This window comes from Lutra lutra, chromosome 12 (assembly GCF_902655055.1).
Source record: "Lutra lutra chromosome 12, mLutLut1.2, whole genome shotgun sequence".
NCBI classification, from domain to species: Eukaryota; Metazoa; Chordata; class Mammalia; order Carnivora; family Mustelidae; genus Lutra; species Lutra lutra.
The window spans coordinates 79,771,211-79,787,230 of record NC_062289.1 but is presented as its reverse complement, the minus strand read 5'-3'; the positions used below and the strand labels follow the sequence as shown (position 1 = coordinate 79,787,230).

Below are 16,020 nucleotides of genomic sequence, written 5' to 3'. Positions count from 1 at the left end.
AAAGGAAATTGGGGGTTGCTGGCATGGTTTCCAGGAAAGTTGCCAGAAGGGAGTTGACCCAACTGAGAAGAGCTTTTTCTACAGGGCAGATGTGATGTCCGGCACCCCAGCAGTCATCTTAGTCTGTGAGGACACAAGCTCTGCACCAGTGTGCCAGGCAAGAAGGACAGATGCTGGGACCCCAAAGGGCTGGGGAGGTAACATACCAGCTCTGGCCTATATCAGGCTGCTTCTGGGTGAGAGAGAAATAAACTTCTATTTCAGTCACTCCTATTTGCATTAAAAATTAAATAATCCAATAATCCTAACAGAGTTACAGATACACTTACTGATGCCAGAATATTTTCACTTTGAATACACAGTCATGACTTGAGTCATGTCTGCCTCTATTTGAAATATCTATTATTTTTATGGCAGTTCATGTTCTTGAAGTATATACATTTTAAAGCGAGACTTATTACCTACGATAAGCTTAACGTCAGTGTCCTATACAAGAAGTAAATGATAATTATGAAAAAAAAAATTCTAGCTGTGTACTCTTGCCTGTCTACAATCTGCTGGCAAAGGAGAGACGTTGTACAGACAAGGTTGAGCACTCCCACCAGAAGTCTTCCTGGAGAACCGACATCCATGGGAACAAATGTCATTCAAATTTATTCATACCTGTGTCTATGTTACCATCTAAAATCATTTATGCAGCAACAGTGGCAAACTTGGGAAAACACTTCTCGATGTAGAGAACAGCAAGTACATAAAAAATAAATGGCTTCCGTCACACACTGGTCTCAGTTTACCTTGTGCTGTTCGAGTGAGGTTCTAAAAATGCAAGATGCATTCTGATGGGCAAAGCATTTATTATTCTGGTCTGTTCCATACTACTTCCTGGCAACACTGAGTCAAGAGCCCCCAGAGCTGTGATAACATTCATATGTTAATACTATGATGATAAGGTTTTCAGCAACCAAACTTCTCCAGAAAGGGAAGGATGTATTTCAACTCAGATGAGAGAGCGTCTCTCCTTCCTGTTGAATTCATCACTACCACAAGTGTCTCCTTAATCCATAAAATTACACCTGTCACCGTGACTTAACTGCATTAACACGGCTTCGTGATCCATGGTGAATTATTAGCAATATGAAATCCATGACTCTCGGGCTAATTAAGATTGCCTCTTTGCATTCTGATGATCTGATTCTGACTTTTACGAATAACTAAAAAAACATTCAAAGAGGGCGGGGAGAATTTATAAAGCAAGACAACTTCAGAAGCAAAGCCTTCTAATGTTAAACTATCCATTCTGTAATACATTTCCAATGATTCTTCGGATAAATAGAAATGGTTCTCCTCCCAGGCCACTCACAACTGGAGCTTGGTGTGTCTTCACTGAACACCGTGCTGACAGAAGTAAAATGAAAAATGCTGAAGTGAGGAGAAAATTGGATATACTAATGAATATATCATATTCAAAAATGTCGATTCAAAAATGTTAACATTTTATTAAATGGTAATACATGCGCAGAGGGAAAAATGCACATTCCAAATGGTTCACAGGATTATGTGACTTACATTCCGCCTTCTCCCCCAACGTCTTGGCACCTCACCCAGAAGAAAACACAGAGGCCAGATCCTCTGCTCCAAAAGTACTTTTCTCTGGGGTTTCCCCCCAAACAGGCCTTCAATATACACCCTGTTCTATGCCTTACTTTTTTAAACAGGTGTACTGGAGAGGCGGCAGCCCCCAGCACAGGTAGGGACAGAGATGAAATGTAATTCTAGAACCCCGGCCAACGAACGTTCACGGAGAGCCCCATGTGCAGCCCCCTCACTCAGCAGAGCCTTCCCAGCTATCGGGGAAGAACTGGATTCCACAAACGTAACCCGCCCCATCCACACGTGAGCACCATGAATCCCACGACAATGTGTGCGTACATGCGTGCACGTGCTTAAACACCTGCATCATACATGTATCGTATGTGGAGTTCTGTGGAATCGGGCTGCGTGGATACAGTATCTCGTCACGGACACAAACACGTGGTGAATAGATACACATGTAATACACTGTATATCATTATCACATTTTACCTACACAGACGCACAGAAGTGTGCACGTCTATGGGTGCATGTGTACTGTCCCCGACCATCGGGACCCACAGTACGAACCAGAGAACGGACATCAGAATCTATGAAGGGACAAGACATGTTCTCCACAGGGAATGGCATCTTGACATCAGGATGTTGAAGGAATAACACGTTATTCCATTGGGGGCACTTGCTTCTGAAAGAAGACATGGGTAGAAATAAAAGAAGAGAAATGGCAAGCCCCATTCACTGGTGTGTTTCCATGTGTTCTGTGGACGCTGAGTGTCTGTCCCACTTAAAGAAGTGTTCAAGCCCTTTGCTTGACCGAGGAAAAGCAGCTTACACCCTAATGAGGATGAGGCACCTCGGGAAAGTCTCCTTACTTCTCCTCCAGGCCCTAAGACAAACTGAATTAGTTCTTGGCCAGAAATTCAAAAGCAAAAAAGCAAAATAAACAAACAAACAAAAAAATCACAAAAGTTTAAAATGGTTCAAACCTGTTCACATTTCATAGAAAACACCACAACCGCTACTATTAACAATAACCCACAGAGGAAATGCAAGAAAGAGAGCAGAAAACAAAACAGACTGGGTGAGATCCTTCCCCCTAAATCCTTCTCCTCTTTTGGTAAAAAATACCTGCTTTCCTACTACCTATTACCTACCTGCCCATCTACCTAACGACCTATCATGTATCTGTCCACGCATCCATCCATCCTTCCTACCTCATTTTTGCTAACTTTACAACACAAGAAAACCTTTACTGAGGTTTTAAACTTTACTTCCCAAATCACATGACTGGCACAGACATATTTGGACGTGCGGACACGTTTAAGTTCATCACGTCAACTCGTGTGCTGTTCTGTTACTCCACAGCGAGCGCAGAACTCAGACCCGCGTTTCTTCCCTTTCCTCTCATCTCCTCTACAAGCAAATCTTCAGGAAAAACTCACAGAACACCGAGCACAAAAGGAAGGACGCAAGTGAGAGCCTGAGGGTTGACAGCCCGAAGCTTGGTGCTTCAGGAACACAGAAGGTGCGAAGGAAGGCAGAAGGGATCCCGAATCAAACTGTCCCCAAAGTGGCGTTAAATGCTCCCTGATAATGAACCAAAAAACTGTATCATAGCCTTCAGGAGAGATTCACGTTCTCGATATCAGAATAAGTAAATGGAAAATAAACGTGTTTTTCCAAACACTGAGCTATGAAGTTTAATAACCTGACACCAGGAATACCGTGTTACATACCTGGGTTTCATCTGCTTGTCATTTTTCCAATTTTCGGTAATATCCAGAGCAAAAAAACAACCAGCCTGAAAGTGACAAAAATATGCGACCAGACTAGGAATTCTCTAGAGCCACAAGAGGTTTCAGAAAACAGGAATAAATCAGGAACCACTGAGCATCCGAGTCTCTCTGTCCAGCTGTGAGTTGACGTGTTCTAACTGGGTGGGTCTCAGGCACAGATTCAAGTTTTAATTTGTCTCTAGAGTGATGCTCAAAGCCTTATCACTGCACAGCAGACAGCTCGCCGTTCATCAGCCAACACGTGTGCACAAACACAATCGCATACGTCTACGTGGCCAACGGGGATTGCACCCCATGTGTGCCCAGAGAAACACAGGGCTGGTGTCGTAATGCTCTCGAGACAGGGCACAGTATCAGAGATGCCCAGACCCATGCGGGTGGGGCACGGGGCAGTGCAGGACCATCTGTAGATAAATCCCCCCTGCACCAAACCGCCCTCACAGGTGCCCTGCGGCGATGCTGAACCGTGGAGGAGGCCGGCTGTGAGTACAGCTCACTGTTCCTGAAGGATGGAATCCATCCATCCGCCCGAGAAGCACGAGTTACATGCACAAGAGGCATCACATGCAAACCACAGTGAGAAGGGTTTTTAACACATGAGGGGAGAAGGAGCTCCCCGTCCCAGTGAGTCTGGAGACGCCGGATGCTGTGGGGACTCACCTGTTTTCCGAGCCAGCAGATTTCTTCTGGCAAACGATGACGGCAGGTGCGTACTTGCCACTGTGGTCCGTGCCCTGCGTGACCTCCCAAATGGAAGGGCTGCTGGCTCTCACCCCCACGACGCTCACGCCCTTCTTCACCTTGGCCCTGTAGGAGACAGCGAGGGCACAGCTCAGACGGCGCTGGGGAACCCCGGGGTCTCACTGGTTCTGGGAACTTGGGGAACGCATCTGCACACGGCCACCTGGCAGGTGTCAGCTCACATTAAACGGGATTCAATCATGTGTCTGCCAGCACCTCGCCATCGCTCTGTCCTAACTGTCCCCCGGTCACTCCCACTTCTAGCAGGGGGGCGAGGGACGGTGTGCGGGCAGTCTGCAGCCTAAAGAAATCCAGCTGCATTCATGTGTGGCCTCATTTTTTATCTTTTTTTTTTTTAAACAATGACTTTCTTGGAAACCCCCAGACTGTGAAAACTAAACAGGAGAAGGAAATGAATTAAAACCACGTGAATGAAGTTAGCACTGACACCGTGTTCCCGGACCATCCCCTCTGCGCCGGGCACAGACAAATGTCTCACCTGGACTGCCTGCGTCCCTCAGGTGTGCACAGGGCAGAACGAGGGGCCCCAGGGACACAGAAGCTGAGGTTTGAACAGACCCAGCCGACTCATGCCTGCGCCCCTCCTGCCACGCAGCCTGTCTCCTCCACCCTGAGCATCACCGTCACCCACACACCAGGCGCACTTCCCCAGTGTTACAGCGTCAACACTTTGAAGTATCACACACCCCCGTGGGGTCAGCTTCCACTGAGAGGGGGAGGACCTGGGTGTCATGCAGCAGATGACCCAGGTGTCCCCTGGCCCCAAACCGCAGCTCAAACTGTGCCCGGTGCTCCCCTTGGCCTCACACACACCCATCTGGGGCAGAAGCCACTGACCCAGGTCCACATTCCCTGCTACCCCACACTGGTCAGCCTGGGTCTGGAGATCGAACACCCACTCGGACTTTACACAAAGACAGATTTGCCAAGGCAAGTATGCTGTGGGCCACACACCCATTCATTCACTCCTTCCTCATCGTCCTTGGCAGGGGGATGACGACACGCCCAGAGGCTCCTCACCAAGAGAAAGGGGTGTCATCCCCTCCCAACGACCTGAGGAAAAGGGAATGTCACAGTAGAGCCCTGATTTGTTCTCGAAGTTTTAAGTGAAAAACATACAGAACGGCAAATGTACAATACAAAATGCAAGGCATCGCACACTGTCTGATGTGCAAACTGGCCTCATGTTTGAGAGTCATGTTTGTGACGGGTTTTTTCCTCCTCGTCCCTTGGGTGGCACATGAGGAACTTTGCAGCAGGAGCTACAGGGGTGAGCAGAACCGGGGAGAAGACGGTTGGAGGGTTTGAGGAGACAAACTTCAGAGGTCAAACTGTTGTGTCCACATGGACACATAGCCCTGGACACAGACCCCGACCCTCCCACTCTGAACCCTCATACATGTGTGGAGACAAGTGGGGTGGGAAGAGGAGAGAGAGGGACATGCCTGGCCCTAAACTCAGGAACACGATTTCCCACACAAACAACTTCAAGTACATCGTGCAGAAGACCCAGCAGCAGGCCCGAGGCTACTGTTCCAGAAAGGCTCATGGGCAAGGAGGCCCCTGGCTGGCATCCAGGCTCCGGGCTTATGGGGAGGGGTTGCCCAAACCGTCTATACAAACAATGGGGTTTATGCCCGACGCCCACAGGAGTCTGGAATCACGGTGCATACCAGGCAGAGGGCCCTGGTGGCCAGCCTCCAGGGAAAACCCTGGGCTTCTAGGCTCAGCTGAGCTTCTCCAGTGGATGACACTCACACATGAGGCCATGAGTCATTGTGGAAGAACTCGGGGCATCCCACGTGACTCCCGGAGAGAGGACTCTGGAAGCCTGTGCCTAACTCCCCCAGACATCACCCCACACGTCTTTTTCCCTTTGCTGAATTTGCTTTGCGTCCTTTGCTGTAACAAACCAGCGCCATGATTAGGACTGTGTGCTGTGTCCGGAGTCGTCCTAGCAGGTCACCAAACCTGAGGGCGTCCGGGGAACTGGCCACGCAATCTGATTTGACTGTTCTACAAAGAGAAGAGGAACCATGACGTGTGGCCCTCGGTGTGAAAGCTGGAAGTTTTGGGAGGTGAGCTTCAGTGGAAAACAGTATTTCTGCGGTGGGGGAAAAATATTGCATGTTTGGGTTTTAAATAATCATCGTACAGGCCTACACACTGAATTATATATTAGGAATTAGGAATTGAATGCACAGGCCAGATAGCCGTCTCATTTTCCGGAAAATACTCCAGTGCAACACAGAGGTGAATAAGCTATGATTTCTGCCTTGTGGGAAATCAATTAAAGAGCAGGCAACCAGGATGCAGTGGCTGAAAAAAAGTTCAATTCACTGAGGACAGCAGCTATTATATCGGGATGAATTCTGAGGGCTGGCCCATTTACGGTGCGCTGGAATTTTATTGAATCAAATTTGCTTTAAATAAATGGGTCATCATTCTGGATTTGGTGATCTTTTCATTCTACAAGAGACGCTGGTGCCTAAGACTTCCCCCGTACAGAATGGGCTCGTATCTTTGTTAAATGGTACTCACAAGTAGGGCATGTGGAGCTCAGAGAATTCTTCCTCCGTGAATCATTCTCAGGTTCTCAGGAAAGAGCATGGTTGCTTATGTAACCTATGATGTACCCAGTATTTCTTCCTAATGAGCCGGTGGCGGTGAGGTGAAGCTGAAATGACTAACCTTGCTTCGAAGGGACGGTCTTTCGGAAATGTAGTGAGGAACACTAGGAGGTTGCTTTTCATGGACACGGTATGTTTTCCTAAGAGAGACACACTCCTAGCGCACGTTCCAGACGTCCTGATCAGAAGGATGGATCCTTGCTGGAGAGATCCCTGAATGGCTTGTACCAAGTGTGAACACTCACAGGGAACTGGGTGGTTCTCCCTCAAAGACATCATCGACGGTATACACCGAATGAGGCTTCTCATCGGGTTAGTCATGTTTACAAGCTAGCCTCAGAGACGTAAGTGGCGGAGCTGAGGAACTACTAAGATAATTCGTAGGACACGGGCCGCTTGGCATCCCTGGGTTTGGACCAAGTGCTAATCCCTCCTTTGCTCATGACAACCGAGTCTCGTGCATTCATTAATGGACGTTTTATAACCTACTTGTGGTTCCATCCATACGGGCAACCCTGACAGCTTCACTCCCCAGAGATCAACACGGGGCTTGATCTCCAAATTTGCTGTACAGTCACACTTGAAAATGTATCCACCCTAGGGACAGGGAAAAGAGCCATCATTTCCCCCATGCTGGGCACGTTGCACTAGGGATGCACACAAGTAAAACTGGCTTGGGTTACAGGCACACTGTGTTTCTCCCATCCAAGTACTAACCAGGCCCGAGCCTGCTTAGCTTCCGAGATCAGACGAGATCGGGCGCGTTCAGGGTATGGCCGTAGACGCATACTGTGTTTCTAAGACTTAGCAGAGCTACGGTATACACACACACACACACACACACACAAACACACACACACACACACACTCACACACATATATACAGTTGACCATTGAGTAACATGGGTTTGAACTACACACATCCACAGATGCATGAGGTTTTTGCAATAAATACAGCAAGGGCCATAAAAGCATTTCCTCTTCCTTACGGTTTTCTGAGTAACATTTTATTTCTCTAGCTTCCCTTTTGCAATGATACAGTATATAATACACAGGACATATGAAACACGTGCTGATTGATGGTGTACGTTATCAGTGAGGCTCCTAGTCAGCAGCAGGCTGCCTGCAGTTACGTTCTGGGAGCTCAGAGCTCGACTCTGATTTCCAGCTGCACGCGAGTTGACACCTCTTCACTACTGTGTTGTGCGAGGGTCAACTGTATACCATACACACATATATGCACACACACACATGCATGCACACGCACATGCAAACGTGTGTGCCTGTGTGTCCCAAGCACAGCATCCGGTAGCAGAATCGAAACAGTTAGGAGCCCGGGTGCTGACCGCCGTGCACATGTCATTCCGCTCCCCCAGCACCCAGTGTCTCCTATTCGGGGACGAGAGAATATGAGGTATGCTTACAAGTGTTGTCAGTCTGGTGAACGGCATCCTTCCCTGTTAACGGATGGAAACTGGATTTCCCCATTGGTTCAAAGTCCAGCGAAAATCCCTCTTGCTCCATGCAAAGATTTTTACCAAAAATGTTCCTCATGCATTTACTCCTCTTTTCTCATTTGCCGTGGGAAAGACGAAAGCATGATCTGTACCCTCATGTGCAACAGGCATCCTGCCATGGCTCGCAGTCACATGCTGCGTGTAACTGCTGCTTGACCGGGATCAGTTTACAACCGCACCCTGCCCTACAGAGTCCGCATGCCCCATGACCCAGAACATTCCAATTACTCTCAGAGCCACATGGACTCTCTCCCCACGTCCAGGCCCTGCCTCACCCAACAACATCCATGTAATTCTTTACAATGCAATCAGGAGTTCTTCCTAGCTCCTGTGATGACGGGCCCCTCCTCCTATCACTGGAAGGTACATGGCTAAGTCTCTCCTGTGGCATGGGGACGATCCTAGTAAATGCAGCAGCACTATGGAAAAGCTGATCCTACATAAAATGTACATCAAAAACAAGGGGGAGGAGCAGGATGGCAGAGAAGTGGGAGACATATCTCTTCTGTTTCTAGGAATTCAGCTAGATACTTATCAAACCATCCTGAACACCTACAAATGCAACAGGAGATCGAAAAGAGCAGCAGTTCTAGAAACAGAAAAGCGACCACTTTTTGGAAGGCAGGATGTGCGGAGACGTGAATCCGAAGCAACGGGAAGACCGTGGGGGGGAGGGGCCGGCTCCCAGCAAGTGGCGGAGCAGCGGAGCACAAAATCGGAACTTTAGAAGTGGGCTCCATGGAGGGACGTCGCTCCAGAGGCTGAGCAGGGGGTGGAGCCCTTGCGAGGACAGTGTAGTCTCAGGTCCCTGGGGTCACAGAAAGACCAGGGGTGTCTGAGTGGCAGAGTCCCCAGGTATTGGAACGGGGAAGCCGACTGCAGACACGGAGTGGAGGAGTGAGCTCTCAGCTCGGGGTGACCTTAAACCGTGGTCCACGACATAGTCAGGACACGGCTCTTCCAGCAGGGACCCCGCAAGCGGCACATCCACGGAGACTCACCTTCCATCTCTGAGGCAGGAATCTGCTGGGTTTGGAGACTCCACACAGGGCCGTGCGCCAGAGATAGAGACGCTCGGGCACAGGCCAAGTGAGCTCAGGCATGGCCGGAGACCAGGGAGCCGGGAGGGACTGACGGCTTTTCTCCCAGGGCGCACTGAGCAGTGGGTCCCCAGCTCTTGGCTCCTCCAGGCGGGAGACTGGGTGGCCAATATCTTCGTTCCCGACCTCCGGGGATCTACGGAAAGCGCTCAGGGAACAAAAGCTCCAGCACGAACACAAGCAGACTAAGCCCGGCCCCTGGCAAGGGCGGCGCAGTTCCGCCTCCCGCAAAGACACTTGAGAATCCCGGCAGCAGACCCCTCCCCCAGAAGATCAGCAAGAACATCCAGCCAAGACCAAGCTCACCGATGAAGAACAGCCGAGCTCCACAGATAGGGGAAACCAATGCATGGAATTCATGGATTTTCTACCCATGATCCTTTAGTCTTTCAAAGTTAAATTTCTTTAATACTACTTTTTTCTTATTCTATTTTTTAAATTTTTCTTCTTTCCTATTTTAAACTTTTTAAACTATTTTATCTTATCAATACTTTTTAAAAATATATTTTTAAATTTGCCTTGTTATACTCACATTTTATCCCTTCATTGTATTTAACCTTGTTTTTTGTATACATATAGGGTTTTCTTTCTTTAAAATTTTGGGATACAGTTTCTTCTATTGGATCAAAATATACCCTAAATCTAGCACATGGCTTTGTTCTAGTCTCCAGCCTGATCACATTCTTCCCTCTTTTTCTTTTTTCAATGAACCTCTCATCTTACCAATTCCTTTTTTAGAATCTTTTTTAATTTTCATTGTTACATTCATATTCTATTCCTTCATCATGTTTACTCTTCTTTGTGTGTGTGTGTGTGTGTGTGTGTGTGTGTGTGTATTTTTTTCTCTCTTTAAAATTCTGGGAGGTAGTTTCTTCTAACACACCAAAATACATCCAAAATAAAGTGTGTGGCTCAGTATTATTCACCAGTATATGTGTGTGTGCGTGTGTGTGTGTGTGTGTGTAAGTACATGTATATATGCATAATATGTGTATATATATATATTTTTTACTTTCTTCTCCCCCCAGTTTTGGGTCTCTTCGATGTGGTTACTGTATATTTTTCTGGGGTTGTTGCTGTCCTTTTAGTATTTTGTTCCCACATTCAACTATTTTTTGGGATAAAATAACAAGATGGAAAAACTCACCTACAAAAAAAGAACAAGAGGCAGTACCAATATCTAGGGACCTAATCAATATGGACATTAGAAAGATGTCAGAACTGGGATGCCTGGGTGGCTCAGTTGGTTAAACGGCTGCCTTCGGCTCAGGTCATGATCCCAGCGTCTTGGGATCGAGTCCCACATCGGGCTCCTTGCTCTGCAGGGAGCCTGCTTCTCCCTCTGACACTGTCTGCCTGTGCTCTCTCTCTCTCTCTCTCTCTGACAAATAAATAAATAAAATCTTTAAAAAAAAAAAAAGAAAGATGTCAGAACTAGAGTTCAGAATGATGATTATCAAGGTGCTAGCTGGGCTCAAAAAAATCATGGAAGATACTAGAGAATCACTTTGGAGAATAAAAATCTAACCAACTTGAAATGAAAAAACGGTATTAATGAGATGCAATAAAAATGGAGGCTCTTCATGCTAGAATAAATGAGACAGAAGAGAAAATTAGTTATACAGAAGAGCAAATGGTGGAGAATAAGGAAGCTGAGAAAAAGAGTTAAACAACTACTACAACCACAAGAGGAGAATTCTACAGATAAGTGATATAAAAAGATGAAACAATATTAGAATAATTGGGATCCCAGAAGAAGAAGAAGAAAGAGAGAGGGGAACAGAAAGTATACTGGAGCAACTCATAACAGAGAATTTCCCTAATTTGGTGAAGGAAACAAGCATCAAAATCCAGGAGGTACGGAGAACCCGCTCAAAATCAATAAAAATAGGTCAACATCCCATCATCTAATAGTAAAATGTACAAGTCTCAGTGATAAAGAGAAAATCCCAAAAGCAGCTTGGGACAAGAAGTCTGTAACATACAACGGTTGGCAGCAGACCTATCCAGAGATCTGGCAGGCCACATAGGACTGGCGTGATATATTCAGACCACTAAACGAGAAAAATATGCAGCCAAGAATACTATATCCAGCTAGGCTGTCATTGAAAATAGAAGGAGAGATAAAAAGCTTCCAGGACAAACAAAAACTAAAAGCATTTCCAAACACCAAACCAAACCCTATAGGAAATATTGAAAGAGGTCCTCCAAGCAAAGCAAGAGCTTAAAAGTAACAGACCAGAAAGGAATAGAGACAATATACAGTAACAGTCACCTTACAGGCAATATAACGGTATTAAATTCATATCTTTCGATAGTTACCCTGAACGTAAATGGGCTAAATGCCCCCAATCAAAACACAAAGGGTATCAGAATGGATAAAAAAACCAAGATCCATCGATAAGCTGTCTGCAAGAGACTCACTTTAGACCCAAAGACACCTCCAGATTTAAAGTGAGGGGGTAGAAAACAATTTACCATGCTAATGGACATCAAAAGAAAGCTGGGATGCAATCCTTATATCAGATCAATTAGATTTTAAGCCAAAGACTATAATAAGAGATGAGGAAGGACACTATATCATACTTAAAGGGTCTGTCCAACAAGAATAAATAACAATTTTAAATACCTATGTCCCTAACATGGGAGCAGCCAATTATATAAACCAATTTATAACAAATTCAGAGAAACACATCGACAATAATGCAATAATAGTAGGGGACTTTAACACCCCCTCAACGAAATGGACAGATCGTCCAAGCAAAATATCAACAAGGAAATAAAGGCTTTAAATGACAAACTGGACCAGATGGACATCACAGATATATTCAGAACATTCCATTCCAAAGCAACAGAATACACATTCTTCTCTAGTGCACATGGAACATTCTCCAGAATAGATCACATCCTGGGTGACAAATCAGGTCTCAACCAGTACCAAAAGACTGGGGTCATTCCCTGCATATTTTCAGACCACTATGCTTTGAAACTATATCTCAACCACAAGAGGAAAGCTGGAAAGAACCCAAATACATGGAGGCTAAAGAGCATCCTTCTAAAGAATGAATGGTTCAACCAGGAAATTAAAGAAGAATTTTAAAAATTCATGGAAACAAAGGAAAATGAAAACACAAATGTTCAAAAGCCATTCTCAAGAAACAAGAAAGGTCTCAAGTACACAACTTAACCCTACACCTAAAGGAGCCGGAGAAAGAACAGCAAAGAAAGCCTAAACCCAGCAGGAGAAGAGAACTAATAAAGATCAGAGCAGAAATCAATGAAACAGAAACCAAAAGTACAGTAAAATAAATCAAAGAAACTAGGAGCTGATTCTTTAAAAGAATTAATAAGATTGATAAACCTCTGGCTATACTTATCAAAGAGAAAAGAGGAAGAATGCAAATTAATAAAATCATGAATGAAAGAGGAGATATCACAACAAACAGCAAAGAAATAAAAACCATTATAAGGAAATTATAAGAACATATGAGCAACTATACACCAGCAAATTTTACAATCTGGAGGAAATGGATGCATTTATAGAGACCATAAACTACGAAAACTGAACCAGGAAGAAATAGAAAACCTGAACAGACTGATAACTAATAAGGAAATTGAAGCAGTCATCAAAAATCTCCCAACAAACAAGAGCCCAGGGCCAGATGGATTCCCAGGGGAATCCTACCAAACATTTAAAGAAGAATTAATACGTATTCTCCTGAAACTGTTCCAAAAAATAGAAAAGGAAGGGAAACTTCCAAAGTCATTATATGAGGCCAGCATTACCTTGATCCCCAAACCAGACAAAAACCCCATCAAAAAAGAGAATTACAGACCAATATCCCTGATGGAAACAGATACAAATATTCTCACCAAAATACTAGCCAGTAGAATCTAACAGTACATTAAAAGGATGATTCACCACAACCAAGTGGGATTTATTCCTGGGCTGCAAGGTTGGTTCAACATCTGCACATCAATCAATGTGATACAACACATTAATAAAAGAAAGAACAAGAACCATATGATACTCTTTATAGATGCTGAAAAAGCATTTGACAAAGTACAGCATCCTTTCTTGGTCAAAACTCTTCAAAGTGTAGGCATAGAGGGTACATACCTCAATATCAACAAAGCCATCTATGAAAACCCTACAGTGAATATCATTCTCAATGGGGAAAAACTGAGAACTTTTCTCTAAGGTCAGGAACACGGCAGGGCTGTCCACTATCACCACTGCTATTCAAGTAGTAGAAGTCCTAGCTTCAGTAATCAGACAACAAAAGAAATAAAAGGATCGAAATCAGCAAAGAAGTCAAACTATCACTCTTTGCAGATGATATAATACCCAAAGACTCCATTCCAAAACTGCTAGAACTCAGACATGAATTCAGTAACGTGTCAGGATATAAAATCAATGAACCAAAATTAGTTGCATTTCTATATACCAACAACAAGACAGAAGAAAGAGAAATTAAGGAGTCAATCCCATTTACAATTGCACCCAAAACCATAAGATACCTAGGAATAAACCCAACCAAAGAGGCAAAGAATCTGTACTCAGAAAACTATAAAGTACTCATGAAAGACATTAGGAAGACAAAAAGAAATGGGAAAACATTCCATGCTCATGCATTAGAAGAACAAATATTGTGAAAATGTCTATGCTACCTAGAGCAATCTATATGTTTAATGCAATCTGTATCAAAATACCATCAACTTTTTTTCAAAGAAATGGGACAAATAATCCTAAAATTTATATGGAACCAGAAAAGACCCCAAATAGCCAGAGAAATGGTGAAAAAGAAAAAGTTGGAGGAATCACAATTTCAGACTTCAAGTGCTATTACAAAGCTGTAATCATCAAGACAGTATGGTTCTGGTACAAAAACAGACACATAGATCCATGGGACAGAACAGAGAGGCCAGAAATGAACCCTCAACTCTATGGTCAACTGATCTTTGACAAAGCCGGAAAGAATATCCAACGTAAAAAAGACAGTCTCTTCAAAAAAAGGTGTTGGGTAATTTGGACAGCCACATGCAGAAGAATGAAACTGGACCATTTCCTGACACCACACACAAAACTAGATTCAAAATGGATGAAAGACCTCAATGTGAGAAATGAACCCATCAAAATCCTTGAGGAGAACACAGGCAGCAACCTCTTCGACCTCAGCAACTTCTTCCTAAGAACATCACCAAAGGCAAGGGCAACTAGGGCAAAAATGAACTATTGGGACTTCATCAAGATCAAAAGCTTTTGCACAGCAAAGGAAACAGTCAACAAAACCAAAAGACGACCAACAGAATGGTAGAAGATATTCACAAACGACATATCAGATAAAGGGCTAGTATCCAAAATCTATGAAGAACTTATCAAACTCAACACCCGAAGAACAAAGAATCCAATCAAGAAATGGGCAGAGGACATGAACAGACATTTCTGCAAAGAAGACATCCAGATGGCCAACAGACACATGGAAAAGTGCTCTACATCACTCAGCATCAGGGAAATACAAATCAAAACCACAGTGAGATGCCACCTCACACCAGTCAGAATGGCTAAAATTAATGTCAGAAAACGACAGATGTTGGCGAGGATGCAGAGCAAGGGGAACCCTCCTACACTATTGGTGGGAATGCAAGCTGGTGCAGCCACTTTGGAAAATAGCATGGAGGTTCCTCAAAAAGTTGATAATATAGCAATTATACCCTATGACCCAGCAATCACACTACTGGGTATTTACCCTAAACATACAAATGTAGTGATCCAAAGGGGCACGTGCACCCAAGTGTTCATAGCAGCAATGTCCACAATAGCCAAACTATGGAAAAAGCCCAGATGTCCATCAACAGATGAATGGATAACGAAGATGTGGTAGATATATGTAATGTAATACTATGCAGCCATCATAAAGGAAATCTTGCCATTTGCAATGACGTGTATGGAACTAGAGGGTATTATGCTAAGTGAAATAAGTCAATCTGAGAAAGACAATTATCATATGATCTCTCTGATATGAGGAATTTGAGAGGCAGGGCGGTGGGTCATGGGGGTTAGGGAGGGGAAAAAAATGAAACAAGATGGGACTGGTGAGAGAGAGCAACCATAAGAGCCTCTTAATCTCACAAAACAAAGTGAGGGTTGCTGGGTGGAGGGGAGTAGGGAGGGGGTGGCTGGGTGATGGACACTGGGGAGGGTATGTGCTATGATGAGTGCTGTGAACTCTGCATGACTGATGACTGGCAGACCTGTACCCCTGAAGCAAATAATACATTATATGTTAATAAAATGAAAAATAAAAATAAAAATCAGTAAATAAGGAAAAACAAAAATAAATCCAGAACAGCAGGTCCCAACACTTGTTTATTATCAAGCACTCACGCTAGTAAATTACGTGTTGGTGTCCCCCCTTAATGTGGCCATATTTATTTATTGACTTTGTGTTTGGACTATTGCACTTGTAAATACAGTAGAAAACATACCTGAAAGGATACATTAAAATGATGAGATTAAGAGAAAGGTGGTGAGAAGTCCTGATTCTCCACCATCTCAGTGAATCACTCTGCACAGCCCTTGGGGTGAACATACATGAGACAGTCCCACTCGAACTGATTTCTG

The 16,020-nt window shown here is 44.6% G+C and overlaps 1 protein-coding gene across 1 annotated transcript in view; it reads right to left on the bottom strand.

Annotated features, from left to right (window-relative positions):
• TMEM132D (transmembrane protein 132D) overlaps positions 1-16,020 on the bottom strand; it is a 603,276-nt gene that overhangs the window by 309,385 nt on the left and 277,871 nt on the right. Inside the window, exon 3 of the mRNA XM_047698327.1 lies at positions 4,047-4,193. Within this exon, the coding sequence (XP_047554283.1) occupies positions 4,047-4,193 (147 nt within the window). The remainder of the gene's footprint in view (positions 1-4,046; positions 4,194-16,020) is intronic.